Source organism: Nicotiana tomentosiformis, chromosome 11 (assembly GCF_000390325.3).
Source record: "Nicotiana tomentosiformis chromosome 11, ASM39032v3, whole genome shotgun sequence".
NCBI lineage: Eukaryota > Viridiplantae > Streptophyta > Magnoliopsida > Solanales > Solanaceae > Nicotiana > Nicotiana tomentosiformis.
In genome coordinates, this window is record NC_090822.1 from 19,613,518 (window position 1) to 19,629,828 (window position 16,311).

At 37.3% G+C, this 16,311-nt stretch overlaps 1 protein-coding gene across 1 annotated transcript; it reads left to right on the forward strand.

Moving 5' to 3' along the window:
• Positions 1–891: 891 nt before the first annotated feature.
• LOC104095849 (probable sucrose-phosphate synthase) lies at positions 892–10,257 on the forward strand. The gene is made up of 13 exons (XM_070188205.1): positions 892–1,219; positions 1,330–1,419; positions 3,496–3,737; positions 3,993–4,056; positions 4,243–4,941; positions 5,431–5,544; positions 5,645–5,776; positions 5,892–6,068; positions 6,887–6,940; positions 7,050–7,112; positions 7,216–8,154; positions 8,444–8,571; positions 9,483–10,257. The coding sequence occupies exons 1-13, from the start codon at positions 1,037–1,039 to the stop codon at positions 9,760–9,762; spliced, it is 3,165 nt and encodes a 1,054-aa protein (XP_070044306.1). The 5' UTR covers positions 892–1,036; the 3' UTR covers positions 9,763–10,257.
• The last annotated feature ends 6,054 nt before the right edge of the window (positions 10,258–16,311 follow it).

The window sequence follows — 16,311 nt, forward strand, 5'->3', positions numbered from 1 at the left end:
TTACATTTAAATGCTTTTTTCTTCCATAAAAGGAAGTATGAATTCAATCCAATCTGTTTATATCATCTCATTCAATTATTATACCTACTTGCTTTGTTGACATTATTTTAAAAAAAGAAAAGAAAGACATGAATGCAATATAATTCTTTTTTACATCACCTCATTCAATTATTTGCTTTGCTGATATAAAGCAAAACAATTCATTTTATGTTTTTGTACGCCTTTAGGTGAAAATTAAAGGAAATACATTTTAAAAAAATACATACTTAAATAACGGTAATATTTTACTTTAATAAATGTTACTAATGTTAGTTCTATATAGATAAATTAAATTAATTTGTGAATTTTTAGATTCAGAAGAAAAGCGAGTTATTTTCAGTAGTTTATACCGATCTAAAAAATATTTATATGTATATATAACCTCAAAGTATTTCTATGACTGTGTATGAGAACATTATCCTCTTTCTTGTACAACTTTGAAGAATACAATGGTAAGCTAGCATCCCTTCTCAACCTATATCATATACACATAAGAAAAGTTTTTACAAGTATTAATGATTTTACACTGATCAATTTTGAGTCGATATACAATTTACTTTGACATGTTTATTATTAAAAGTTGATTTATTTAGTTTAATTACACATAAGAAAAGTGTATATGTTTGATTTAGATTTGATGAAAAGTTCATAGGAGCATAACACAATTCATATAAAAATATACAAATTTGACTTACTTTTACTCTCTTTTTGACATATATTTAAAAGAAAGATTGACATATATTTAAAAGAAAGATATCCTATATATTAGTACTAGTTACTAGTAGTAATAAGCATCCTATTCTCTTGGCTAGTCTGCCTTTTTCTAAATTTTCTCCTTACTGTCCTTATCATTTCATCACCACCTCCCCTTACTCCTTCCATCTAGAACCATCCTTTCTTCTCCATTACACACACACACACACAGTTTCTCTATATATAGATTTTCATTTTGGCGGACGAGGAGAGCGGCGGCGGAGAACGGCGTAAGGAGGCGGAGATGGCGGGAAACGATTGGATTAACAGCTACTTAGAGGCGATATTGGATGTAGGTCCAGGGATCGAAGATAAGAAGTCGTCGTTGTTGTTAAGAGAGAGAGGGAGGTTTAGTCCAACGCGATACTTCGTTGAGGAAGTTATTACTGGCTTCGATGAGACTGATCTACATCGTTCCTGGGTTCGAGTATGTTCAATTACACTTTTTTTTGTTAAATGTATTGATCAATGTGTTTTTTGTGATTGAATTTTGAGGATTTGTTGTTTGATATGTGAATTTTTACTGGATGAGTATAGGCACAAGCTACTCGGAGTCCGCAAGAGAGGAATACTAGGCTCGAGAATATGTGTTGGAGGATTTGGAATTTGGCTCGCCAGAAAAAGCAGGTCTCTCTCTCTCTCTCTCTCTCTCTCTCTATATATATATATATATATATATATATATATATATATATATATATGTGTGTGTGTGTGTGTGTGTGTGTGTGTGTGTGTGTGTGTATATGTGTGTGTGTGTCTGCGTATGTTTCAAATGGAGAATTTAGTCGCGTATGTATTTGACTGGCGCAAGTTTAAGAAAGAATACACTTTTGAAACTTGTGGAGTAAACCAAGTAATAGGTATTTGTGCGGCTATAAATCATCTTATTTAAGGGCAAAATATGAAATTTAAAGTTAAATTGTTTCTAAATCTCTCGGTGTGTGTGTTTGAAATGGAAAATTGAGTTGTGTACGTATGTGAAATAGGAATAGACTTTTGAAATTTGTGGTTTTAACATTTCAAAACATTTGTATGGCTATAAAATGTACTCTATATGACTATAAAAACTTTTCATTAGTAGTAAAATGAGAAGTTTATTGAACGGTCTAATAAGGTACTAATGTAACAATTTTTTTTGTGTGTGGGGCTGAACAATGGTAAGTATGAATTTTGTGATGTTTTACAGCTTTACATAGCAAATAATTTATTTTATTTTCGGTTGATTCACATCTCTATTGTATGGTTACTGGAGAAGTTGGAATTGTCCTGTTAAAGCCAAAAATAAATAAATATAAACAATGCAAAAAATTGGAAAAAAGAAGAAGAAGAAGACACTTTGTTAATGACGATCAAAGGGAATTCAGTGCTGTTAATGGACCCAGTTTCACATAGATTCCATGTTCTGCACAATTTATATTGTGTTTGATATTAGCACATGACTATTTAGTTTGTGGAAGGAAATGTAGCAACATTGCGATTTTTTGTGTTTAGATTCTCTCTCTCTTGTATATTAGTCACCCACCTTTTCTACAATGTAACCTTTGACTGGACTTTTAAAACAGAAGAATAAAATATGATTTAGCTAATGTGGATGACTATCGAATTCATTACGCAGTGAGAGACCATTTTCATCGCATCTTTGTTTGACCTTTGTAACTTTAGTTCACAGCTGAGCTGAGCTGACAATTTCTGACGGGGGAGAGAGCTTTTAATATCTGCTAGATTATGAAGGATAAGAATTGGCATGTCGAATCTGTCTCCTTTTTAGTTCCTCATAGGCAAATGATGCAAGGAAAGGGTACACAGGAACTGTGGACTGTGCAAAACTATCAATGTGCTGTTATGGTTTTTGTTAGACTCTTTGTTTGCAAGTCTAATATATGTGCCATTCATTTCCTCCTTAACTCGCACATTTTAGTTCTCTAACTCAAAACTAATTTATGCATTTTGTTTGTTAGAATAGAACTAAGTTCATGAAATGAATTTTGTGCTTTGCTAGGTAGCTGCATAATCTTGGGTATTCTTCTCTTGCTCAAGGTTCATCATGATGATCCATTTCAGTTTCATAAATTTTGGTTCACTACTTCAGTCAGACTAATTTAATTACCAAAGTTAATGAGTGCTTCATAGTTTAAGTTGAACATACTTGTCACATTAATTTTCTTTTGTTATTTTAATATTACAAAAATTGAAAGGACTTGAAATGAACTTCAACTTTTCAGCCTCCCCATCCCATAAAAATAGCAACCTGCATTTAATGTTACATGTCAATGTAACGAGTTACACAGATCAATCCATCAACTGCATTCATTCCAAAATTAGTTTGGGAATAGCGAGCAATGTACAAAGTTTACAGAATTTAAAAAAAACAAGACATCAAATTTGGTGATAATGATTGCTCATTTGAAAGTCTTCATATTACTCAAGTTATATAGAGAAATTTGATTAGGCATTGCAAGGTTGGTTAATTCAAATTCGTTAAATTTCCCTTAGGTTTTAATTTTTGTTCTTGCTAGCTTGTCCAGTTTATATCGTCTGTGATATGCTGTGTTCTTCTGTTACCGGTGGTCCCATGTTACTGTCTATTCACTCTATCAAAGATCTGTGCATTTCAAAATTGTAGAAGTGTTGCCATTTATGTGGTGTTTTATAAAGCATAGACATGGTCTACTTTCTCAAATTTCCAGCCTTGTATTTATGTAGCTTGAGGGAGAGCAAGCTCAGTGGATGGCGAAACGCCGTCAAGAACGTGAGAAAGGTCGCAGAGAGGCAGTTGCTGATATGTCAGAGGATCTATCTGAGGGAGAGAAAGGGGATGTGGTCAGTGACATTCCATCTCACGGTGAAAGTACCAAAGGCCGCTTGCCTAGAATCAGTTCTGTGGAGACAATGGAAGCCTGGGTTAATCAGCAGAGGGGAAAGAAGCTTTATATCGTACTTATAAGGTGTGAGAGGACCTTTACTGTAGTTTGATGTGATGAAGTAGAATGTGGAAAATTACTTGATTTTCCTGTGCAACATTTAAAGAGAAAATATGAAATACCATCATTAGATTTGTCCCTATAAAACCTTGAGCAACCATTCTTCAATTCTTAGTCTTTACTTCCTGTCTAAGAGAGGCAATTCAGCAGCTCCAAAGTACCTAGCTGCATGCTTCATTGAGGTGTTTTTTTCCTCTCACTAACACTACATTCTTGCAGTTTACATGGTTTAATTCGGGGTGAGAATATGGAGCTTGGACGGGATTCTGATACAGGTGGTCAGGTGATTATATTTCCATGTGTTTTAACTATATTTCTTGACTAGTGACTAATTAAATTTCTGCTTATGCAAATTCATCTTTTCTGCTCTTTGCTATTGGAAAGAGACCATCTTGTTTCTCTTTCCTACTGTTGTCGTCCATGACAGAAGAAGATTTTATGATATTTTTGTCCCTTTTCCCCTTTTCAGGTGAAGTATGTTGTTGAACTTGCGAGGGCCTTAGGGTCGATGCCAGGTGTATATCGGGTTGACTTGCTTACTAGACAAGTATCTTCGCCAGAAGTAGATTGGAGCTATGGGGAACCAACCGAGATGCTGCCACCAAGAAGTACCGAGGGCTTGATGACTGAGATGGGGGAGAGTAGTGGTGCTTATATTATTCGCATCCCTTTTGGACCTAGAGAAAAGTATATTCCAAAAGAGCAGCTATGGCCTTATATTCCCGAATTTGTTGATGGTGCCCTTAACCATATTATTCAAATGTCCAAAGTTCTGGGTGAGCAAATTGGTAACGGCTATCCTGTGTGGCCTGTTGCCATACATGGGCATTATGCAGATGCTGGTGACTCAGCCGCTCTCCTGTCAGGTGCTTTAAATGTACCAATGCTTTTCACTGGTCACTCACTTGGTAGAGATAAGTTGGATCAACTATTGCGACAAGGTCGGTTGTCAAAGGATGAAATAAATTCAACCTACAAAATAATGCGGAGAATCGAGGCTGAGGAGTTAACTCTTGACGCTTCAGAAATTGTCATAACCAGTACAAGACAGGAGATTGATGAGCAATGGCGTTTGTATGATGGGTTTGATCCAATATTAGAGCGTAAGTTACGTGCAAGGATCAAGCGCAATGTCAGCTGTTATGGCAGGTTTATGCCTCGTATGGCTGTAAGTGTTGGATCCCCTCTCTAATATGCTAGTATCTACTTTCACTTTCTAGTTGGATATGTCACTAAGCCAATGAATGTGAAGCTCTCAGTTGCTTCCAGTGGTTTCTGAAATAGGTAAAGCATCCGCTATTCTTGATGCAGGTGGAATTATTTCATATCACTACGTATAACGACAAGTTCAAAAAGTTAGTTTTTAAGGAAAATGTTTCCCTTCATAATCTGGGATTCTTTCAGCAGCATTAGTAATGGTTATGTATGTGTATTATTCAATATTCATGTCTTGGCAAAAAGGGATTTTTATGAGTAACGGGACTTGCCTTGATCTCTTTTTCTTCAAGCTGTCTTTCCAACTTGTGATGTAAACCTTCAAGTTAAATAGGTTCACAGCTTTCGCCATCTGAAACGGCTGGCAATTTCTGCATTTTTCTTTTGCAATACATTCTCTTTCTCAAGAGCCTCGTATGATAAACTGAGCATCCGTGTGCAGGTAATTCCTCCTGGGATGGAGTTCCACCATATTGTTCCACATGAAGGTGACATGGATGGCGAAACAGAAGGAACTGAAGATGGAAAAGCCCCGGATCCACCTATTTGGACAGAGGTTTCCGTTGACATCATTTTTTGCTCCTTCGAGTGACCTTCCACTCTTTCTGCATTCTTTCTATTCTTGCTAATTTCTTAATGTGATTTCCTTTTCCTAGATAATGCGCTTCTTTTCTAATCCAAGGAAGCCTATGATACTCGCCCTTGCTAGGCCTGATCCGAAGAAGAACCTCACTACTTTAGTGAAAGCATTTGGTGAATGTCGTCCATTGAGAGAGCTTGCTAATCTTGTAAGTTTGAGTTTACACCAGTTGTATGAGGTGAATTGCCTTCCTTTATAGGGAAGGGAAGCGGAGCTAGCAGTGCAATTGATGTTTCTCCTTTTCCTTTGTTCTTTTTCTGCAGATGTTGATAATGGGTAATCGAGATAATATCGACGAAATGTCTAGCACAAATTCATCAGTCCTCCTTTCAATCTTAAAGATGATAGATAAGTATGATCTTTATGGTCAAGTAGCTTATCCTAAACACCACAAGCAGGCAGATGTTCCTGATATCTATCGCCTTGCTGCAAAGACTAAGGTACTGCCAGTCATTTTAATGTCAAGTGCATAGTTCTCACTCCCTGAGTTGTTTGATCAATCGGACACATAGGGTGTGATGCTTCTTGATTGAATATGTTCCAAGCTTTTGTTTTTTCAATATGTAGTGGTGTTTTTTTATTCTTTTTCCGAGGGTAATATGTGGAAAGTATTCATTGTATATATGAAACAATTACTTTACGTTTTATTAGCACATCATTACTCATTTTGTGCAGTGTGCACGAGTAGATTATACCAAATAAGAGAAACCACAGGAGGATGTTACTTGTCAATTAGACAACTGATGATTTTTAGTCAATGTGAAATTTAGAAATCAACTTAATGCTACATGGAAAGCAAAATTAGATTGAGGGTGTCCAATGGACCAAGTGGACCTGAGTGCAGTTCTAAAAGCCATTAATTTGGTTCAACTTAGTGACCCCAGTTCAGAATGTGGAGAAGACTGTTTGGCACCTTCTTCCTCTTGTATCCTTTAATATAAGAGCATGGGCTCTTTGATACAGCAACATGATTTGCTCTTTCTCATGTTTGGCACCTTTTTCGTCCTATTTATAGTAATATATGCATGGGGTCTCTGATACAGTAACATGTCTTACGCTTTCTCATGTCACCTGAAGCCACATCTAATTAAATGGATAGATAGATATAACATTATCTCATTGTGGTGGCAGAAAAAAATGCAAATAAGAAGCCTTTCCCTCTCGAAATCAGATATTTTGTTAGCATGCTTGCCTTCCCTTCAGCAAGTAGTGGTTCAGATAGACAATATTGAGATACTTATTGAATTTCTTTTTACAGGGAGTTTTTATTAATCCAGCTTTTATTGAGCCTTTTGGACTGACTTTGATTGAGGTATTTTTCTTCATGCAGTGATTCAAGCTTTAATTGATGATTTTGTTATTCTTCATAATAAGTTGGTGAGTCTTTTCTATTGACCTATGCACTTATCTCCCTTGCACAGGCAGCAGCTTACGGTCTCCCAATGGTAGCCACAAAAAATGGAGGACCTGTTGATATCCACAGGGTATGCTGTTGCATTTATTTCATATGCTGTCTTTGATGCCGTCCACTCTGTTCGACAAAGTTCCAACAAATTAGATTCAAATTGATCTTCACTCGGTTTGCAGGTTCTTGACAATGGTCTCTTAGTGGATCCCCATGATCAGCAGGCAATCGCTGATGCTCTTTTGAAGCTGGTTGCTGATAAGCACTTGTGGGCTAAATGTAGGGCAAATGGATTAAAAAATATCCACCTCTTCTCGTGGCCTGAGCACTGTAAAACATATCTTTCCCGGATAGCTAGCTGCAAACCTAGGCAACCACGCTGGCTGAGAAACGATGATGATGATGATGAAAATTCAGAAACTGATTCTCCTAGTGATTCCTTGAGAGATATTCATGATATATCTCTGAATTTGAGATTTTCACTAGATGGGGAGAAGAATGACAATAAAGAAAATGCTGATAATACATTAGACCCGGAAGTTCGAAAGAGCAAGTTAGAGAATGCTGTTTTGTCCTGGTCTAAGGGTGTACTTAAGAGCACACCGAAAGCTTGGTCGTCAGATAAGGGAGACCAGAATTCTGGTCCTGGTAAATTTCCAGCGATAAGGAGGAGAAGACATATTTTTGTTATTGCAGTGGATTGTGATGCTAGCTCAGGACTCTCTGAAAGTGTGAGAAAGATATTTGAGGCTGTAGAGAAAGAAAGAGCAGAGGGTTCCATTGGATTCATCCTGGCCTCATCTTTCAATATATCACAAGTACAGTCTTTCCTGGTTTCGGAGGGCATGAAGCCTACTGATTTTGATGCTTACATATGCAATAGTGGAGGTGATCTTTATTATTCATCCTTCCACTCTGAACAAAATCCTTTTGTAGTTGACTTGTACTACCACTCGCATATCGAGTATCGTTGGGGGGGCGAAGGGTTGAGGAAGACACTGGTGCGTTGGGCCGCTTCTATCATTGACAAGAAGGGTGAAAATGAAGATCACATTGTTGTTGAGGATGAAGACAATTCAGCCGACTACTGCTATACTTTCAAAGTCCGCAAGCTTGGGACGGTAAATTGGCTTCTTTTCTCTATTTTTTGGTTGTTTTTTCCCCTTCTTATTTGCTTCTTTAACCACACCTCCTGCTGACCTGGGGGCGGTTCAATGCTGTCGCAAAAGCTTTCCTACTTTTGTATTGAGAATCTGCTTCTGGCTGCTGACATCAAGCATTCAGGCTTGTGCCAGATATTCTTCGAAACATCTGTATCTATTTTCTCCAAGCATCTGATATGATGATGCAATTGTACACCAGTAGGATTTTTTATTACACCCTCTTAACTGATTCTTATTGCTTTTGCAGGTTCCTCCTGCGAAGGAACTTAGAAAACTAATGAGAATTCAGGCGCTTCGTTGTCACGCCGTTTATTGTCAAAATGGGAGTAGGATTAATGTGATTCCTGTACTGGCATCTCGGTCCCAAGCACTCAGGTAACTGCTTTAGTTCCATCTACGTAAAGGTTGCTGGGGTATCTCTGCCAACTGTTCTGTTTAAAGCATCAACTATGTGAATTGCTATGTCTATGGTGCATCTTTCTTCAGAATACACGATAAATATTGACTTTGTTGAAATGCATTTATTAATCAATTTTTGCTTATATTCTTTTACTTGTATCTCTGAGAGACACTGAATATGAGTGGAATGCTATCTAAACGCGGGGTCTCATGGTCTTGCCACCTGTGCCTTGGTCCTTGGAAGTGGTTGATTCATTATATGTGCATTTTTGTGTGCTCTTGGCTAGTTCAATTATCAATTGCCTTGTATCCCTGCACCAGTGAAAAAGAATGGGGGGCCAGGAATGTTAGAACTGTGCCTTTTGATTTCTTCTGCTTGCCAAGATTTTATTTGTGGTTTTACGTGTTTGCGTAGGCAAAATAATGTCAACCTTTATGAGGTACAAATTTAGAGCTAGTCCATTGTCTATAATAAATATGATTACTAAAAACGTGCTTTAAATTGTCTTTGGTTGTGATGTTCACTCTCTTGGTCCAAAAGATGCTTCACGTCTATCAGCCCTCCTGCTAGTGTTCCAAATGACAATGTAGTACTCTTTATGCTTTACCACAAATATAGTGGTTCTAATTTATATCCTTTTCAGCTCTTTTATCTGTCTCAAACACGTGCTGTTTCCTTGCTGCGATTCTGGATTGTATTTCAATTGATTTCTAACTGCAGAGTAGTTACAGGATTGTTTCTTTCTGGAAATATGGGATAATTTTTATGTCCTTAAGGGCAGTAAACATTAAAGCTGAAACTGAGGCTGAAATCTCTAGTCCACTGGTAATATATTTTGAGACACTGGAATTTTCATATTTGGATGACTGAAGTATATTGTCTACAGGTACTTGTATCTGCGATGGGGAATGGACTTGTCAAAGTTGGTGGTTTTCGTTGGAGAAAGCGGTGATACTGATTATGAAGGATTGATCGGTGGTCTACGCAAGGCTGTCATAATGAAAGGACTCTGCGCTAGTGCAAGCAGCTTAATTCATGGTAATAGGAATTACCCGCTATCCGATGTTTTACCATTCGACAGCCCTAATGTTGTTCAAGCGGCAGAGGAATGTAGCAGTACGGAGATCCGTTCCTCACTGGAGAAACTAGGGGTACTCAAAGGATAATACCTTCCCCTTAGATTGGCAAAAATCTATATGAGCTAAGATTGTGCCATGAAAGAATAGCCATCCATTTGGGTTGTCTTTTGAAGCTATTAATAGTTTTCAAGAGACTACAAAATGAGATGAGCCCTTTGATGCTCTGAAAAGATGGACATAAAAGCTTCACTCCGTTTCGAGTGTTATGAAAGTCTTTTATCTAAACCAATGCTGTAAAGTTGTAGAATTTCTTTTGCTATGTCATTCGATAGAACCTCTTCCGGTTCATATACTGCGAGAAAAATAAATTCAACTGAAAAACGTTGACCGATCTTGTAAATTATCATATACATCCACCACAAGGCATTATTGGTGGTTTTCAAATGCGGAATGTTGACCGGATCAATATTTTTTAAACCTTGTGGATCTGTTGATCTGATCATCCCTTATGTAAACAGAGTGGTGCACTTGATATTTCATCTTTAAGTTCAATTTTCACTTAACAGAATTGGTTTCATATAATGCAACAAGCTGTGGGATGCTATTTTAGTCTTTTGCTGATTATTATCACGAACTGTTTGAACGAACAACTGTTAGATGTTCTGGACAGGCTTTTGTACTGTTTAATTTTTGGGATATTTTGTCTCTATAGTATCTCGTCTTTTCGTTTTTGCTATTGAAATTTAACTTCAGTGTTTGTTGCCAATTACTGGTATCCTTTTTGATTTTGACCCAAAAATACATGCAATCAGTCTCAAGTCTTATGGTGTTAAGCTATTCATCTTTTCAAGTGTGTTTTGGCCTTTTGTTTTGGGGACTACAAGTGTTAAGATTGACCTATCAATGTGTAATTGAAAAAGTATTTGAAGTTAAGACCAATGAGCAATTGCGAGAATTTATGTCTTGACAGATTGCAGACTTTTTATCATTGTATGCAGAGTGGGTCAAGCATGCAACTTTCTAGCCTTAGTGAATTACATTTTCGTGCTAGGAAGCTTCTTAATGTTGACAAGCTCCTCATTTCAATTCTAATATTTTACTAATCATTATTAACATGACTCTGAAAAAGAGCTTTCTTCTTATTTACTGTTTAAACGGTTAACCGGTTAGGTCTATATATACCCTGCCTGTTCTTTGTATTAAGAGATGCTTGATCATCAATAAAAGAACTCACATTGGGCTTTTGGAAGGAGATAAGTGATTAGCCAAAAGAAAAGAAAAATATGCATTCTTAGTGGAAGTTGAATAATGAAGGGGAGTCGTCATGTGACCAGTAGGTCACAAGTTCGAGCCGTAGAAGCAGTGTCTTGCAGAAATGCAGGGTAAGACTGCGTACAATAGACCCTTATAGTCCGGCCCTTCCCCGGATCCATAGCGGGAGCTTAGTGCACCGAGCTGCCCTTAGTAGAAGATGAATAATGTATAGTAGTAGCTTCTTTCACCTTTTTCCATTGCATTGGGGATATTGAAAAGGGAAGTGTAAAGGGAAATGCGAATTGAACCTACCCTATTGAAAGAGTTTCCCTCAAAAATTTCTCACTCTCGCTTGTCGGGGTGGGTGTCGGTCGGTTTGTTGACCAGATCCCCTTAAAAATTGTATATGCGGGTCTTCTCGCATGCGGTCTTCAAAGTGCTGTCTGTCGTACCGTTGACTCTATCTATTTATGAAATATTCTTTATCTCGTTTTATATTTTATATAGGCTCGCTCCCTCTTTTGATATCATTAGGTTATAAGCCTCAGATGAGTTCCCTTTTTTTCTTTTTTTTTTACTCCTCCTTTTTTCTTCTTTTATTGAGCGTGTGGCCTAGACAGAATGTCGACTTTTCTATTATATAGAAAAGGCAAAGAGGGTCGACCAAGGCAGACTTGTCATTATACCTGCCACCATCTTTGCCTTTTTAGTAGAAAAGACACAATGGTCGACCAAGGGTACCTTTGTCACTTGCTTCTGTCATAAAATCTATTAAGACACTTGTTCTCACTCCATGGTCATTTTTATTTTTTCCATAAATCTAGAAGTATCAGTTTTTTCATCCAAGCTACAGACACAACATGAATTCAAGAAACATTGATTCTTTCATCGGTTTTCTTCTGGCTTTCGAGGACAGCTCTTTGAGCTCTCTTCATCTTCTCAGCAGCTGAGTGTTGCAATTTCAGGTCATTTCTCTCTCAATTTTTCCCTAATTTTTTCCCGGTTCTCTTCTAATTTTTTAACTTCATGTTTGTTGTTGGTTATTATTCTTCTTTTTTCGTCCTTAATCTGCTTTCGTTCTGTCTTTCCAATTTCCATATATGGTCTTCACTCGACATTTTCTATCTATAGATGGAAGGAAAGATTGGAACTTTGAGTTGAAAAAATACAGAAAAGATATTAAAGGAGAAGGGTTTGTTATGGGTAAAATATAGGAGTATCTTTGGAAGTAGACAATGATAAAAAAAATATATATATTATGGTAGTAATTTCATTTGCATTAAGACTTTTTCTGAATTTTGAAAATATCCCTTCAAATTCAGTTAAAGGAATAGACTAATGATATTCGTTTCTAGATAGAATAGCAGTATTTTTTTCAATTTGATTTGACTCTTTGGGCCAGAAATTGAAACTCTTGAACAGTAAAAATGGTGGTCTTTTTTGCTATGGGTTTGAAAGATGATTTTTCGAATTTTCAGGTGTTGGAAATTAGAAATATAAACTGATATAAATGTTGGGACCAAACACACTCACGCAAGTATACGCGGTCGTCAAGTAATAAAGTGACTAAAAGTCGGATGTCGAACCCACGAGGACTTATGATTAGCTATTAACTAAATTAGACTATCCTAATTATCTAAACAAGAATTAAATCTAAAAATATTTTATTCTAACTAATTAAATAAGAAAAATATAAATAATAAACTTTGAACAGAGAAAGAGCAGATTTTAATGATATCAATGTAATCCTATTGTATTCTTCAATTGAATTGACCGACTAATTTATCTAGCTTATTGGTTGACAGGGTTAATATTGCTCATAAGAATCTGTCGAGTTCTTACTCGCCTATTCAAGCTAACCTAACGCCTATATGTCTATGGAGTTAGAATCAACAAGAACGCATTTATAATTCCTGTAAATCAACCAAGCAAGGCAATTAGGTATATGTCTATCCTAACCACGAATCCGTTCCCCGATGCCCGAGTTCAAGAACTTGCCCTACTCAATCCTATATGCAATATAGAATTCCCACTTTCGAGTTCAATTCTAGATTCGTAGATAATATTCAATTGGTGATCAAGCAATTAAATAATTAAGTGCAAGATTGAATAAATAAACTAATATGATAAATCAAGAAGTCAAAATCAATATCCGAATAACAATAGTCATGAAAGAACCACAACCCTAGAACGTGAAGTTTAGCTCCACATAGACATGGTAGCCAAACAACAAATCATATAAAGAAACATAAAAATTACTAAGTTTGGTGGGAGAAAGATGGAACTTGATGAATTCCGGCCTCCACAGCTTTGTCGTGGCTTTATTTTTCCTTTCCAATATGTTAGATAACCTAAAAGAGGCGTTTTTAGCTTATATATTGCGTACAAAAGTCGTGGGCCAAAGCTCTCCTATTCCTAGTCCAAATCGGCTTCAGGGATTGATGCTAAGGTGGATGCGACGCATCCACCTTGTCCTCCATTTCAATTTTTGCCTGCGAAGGTGGATGCGACGCATCCACCTTGTCTTCCATTTCTCAGCTTTGCATGCGATGGTGGACGCGACGCATCCAGCCTTCTCTTCTACTTCCCAGTTTCGCACGCGATGGCGAACGCTATGGCCCAACTTCACTGCTAAGGTTGCATGCAGGATGATATTTTCCTAGGTTGGATGCGACGCATCCAACCCTTCTTCCTCTGGCTAAACCACCTTTTCTTCATATTTTTCACTCCGAACACCTTAAATCGTCACACATAACTTAATTAGTCATCAAACCAATAATTACACCATGTTGGGCATTTTAAAGATTAAATAACATCAAGAAGTGGTTAAAATATGGGCAAAGTAACATCAACACATATCGAAATATGCCAAACATCACTACCCCACACTTAAACCTTTGTTCGTCCTCGAACAAACCATCACTATAGTAAACAAAATAAAATTAAGCTCTTATCATTCAAAGCACACTACATCTATGACCATGGTTATTTGCTACAATTAGGCTCTAGACTATGCATCAACACACTTCCCTTTTCTTATGCCCTTCTTTAAACATATTCGAACAAAGACAACATGCTCACAACAATCCTAACCTCAAAAACCGACTCAATGTCACAATGCACTCATGGCTTGAACAACCAACATCATAGAGAAGTCTAATAACGTTACCTATCCCTAGTGAAACCATTGTGCCCTCACAACAAAAGCAGAGAGAGTAGAATCAATCCACACATTCGAATCTCATGCTCACAAAGAAAATCGCTCACTCTCACAAAAGAAGTCACATGCATGTAGTTGGTACCATAGGCTTGCCCTTAATGTAAATCTCTACTAATGTAAGCTCGCTCGATCTAAAATCAATTAGGACTTTTTCATGGTTGTAATGTGGGCTAAGGGACGGGTAGGATATATTTAAGGAATAGTGATTCACCCTCCTAAGCACTTTAACACATCATCAAATAACTTAAGCGCGAATTCTTCAACACCCTTTCAATTTCACCAATAATATCACTTCAAACAATATTTCCTCTTTCTTTAAGCACTACTTTAATTCATACCCACTAGCAAGAACAAGACAATAATTTATTCATTTATATTTTTCTTTCTTTTTTTTTTTTTCCGCTAGTGGTGTATTATTTTACAAAATAAGTGCACCCTTCTTTCTTTCATTGGTTCCACTCAAAAGTCACCCCACACTTAGTCCCTTCTTACTTCTTTTAGCGCTCATCTAACAATTAAAGTACTTTAAGAGGTAAAAGGATCAAAACAATGTCAATTAAGAATAAAAAGGGTATAGGCTTGTAATGTGGGTACCAAATAAAAGGTCTACAGGCTCAAAAGGGTTAACTAGGGATAGATTTTATTTGTGATAAGCAATAAGCTCAAAAAGATCAAAGAAAGCCTAAAATCATTTTTCAAACCGAGCATCACCTAAAATTTCGCTTCAACTCACATACTGGGCAAGTTCTAGACACAAGTACACTACATGGACTACACAAAAACCTTACCACACATGGCACATGACTCATTAAGGACGGTCACATTCCGACTCTCAAACAATGCAAGTATTCACGGAGCAACGAGATATTAAGCATTAAGCGCAAAGTGAACACAAGTCAAGAAAATGAGAAATAGGCGCCACAAAACATGCTATCCATTTTAACAAGGCATCATCAATAATTTCAGAGTGAGAAGGGAAGATATTACATATGTAAAAGCCTAAATATGCCATTATCAACCAAGTCAAGGTCACCTAGGTTCATCATTCTTCCTCCTTTTATTCCCTACATTCCTACTCTACTCTAAAAAGAAAACAAAATTACCCGGTTCAAACTACATCCCATGGAAAAGAACCGAGGCACAAAGAAAAACTACAGGGGATTATTACTATCTACAAAGATACTATATATATATATATATATATTTTTTTTTTTTTTTTTTTGATAATGATAAACTGATAGATAAACTGATAGTTACTCCATATAGATGAATTTACTGCTATTTTATGCCATTAATCCAGTGAATATTTTAGTACATTCATCCATACATCAAAACATGAATCACCCCCACCCCACACTTAGGACTGTGCGTTGTCCCCAACGCACACAAACAAGGTAAAGTAGGGTGAGAAGAACTCCCTCAAGTCAAGGTGGAGGGCTCATCCGCAGTCTGTGGAGGAGCATCTGCATCCATAGCATTCCTATCATCAACAACTGGTGCGGATTCTGTATCAGGTGTTACAGCGACCTCAGTAGGCCTGTTGAGTGGAGCCTCGGTGACTATGGGAGGAACAGGAGTGGATGGTCCGGCAGTGGATGATGCAATCAGCTGGGAGATGTCTGTACCTGCACATTGAACCAGAGCTCTGAGGAGTAATGATATCTCCTTCATCATCGTGGCCTGCTCGGTCTGAACTCGGCTTAGATCCGCACGAGTCTGTCTCAACTCATCCCTGGTGGCACTCAACTCGACACGAGTCGCTATCAGCTCAGCCCTGTTCTCTTGCATATCTGCTTGCATATGCTCAAATAATTGTTGAATGGTGAGCTTAGAAGACCTTCCCTTGTTCGGCTCTAGAACATGAGTGACATCATATGGTCCTGGAGCTTTAGCCTCAATGTCGTCATTCTCCTTGTCCCATAGTACTCCCATCTCTGTTAAAAAAGCCGTTAGGGTATTAGCAAAGAACAGCCTCCACTTGTAATTCATCCTGGTTCGCTGCATTTGATCATGCATGATGGCTCCGAAGTTGAGTGGTATCCCCTCTAATAAAGCATATAATACGAGTGCGCGGTAACGAGGGACATCAGTTTTATGTTGGCATGGCAGCAGGCGGTTACAAATGAAATTTAGAGCCACACGTGCTAACGCACTCATGAATT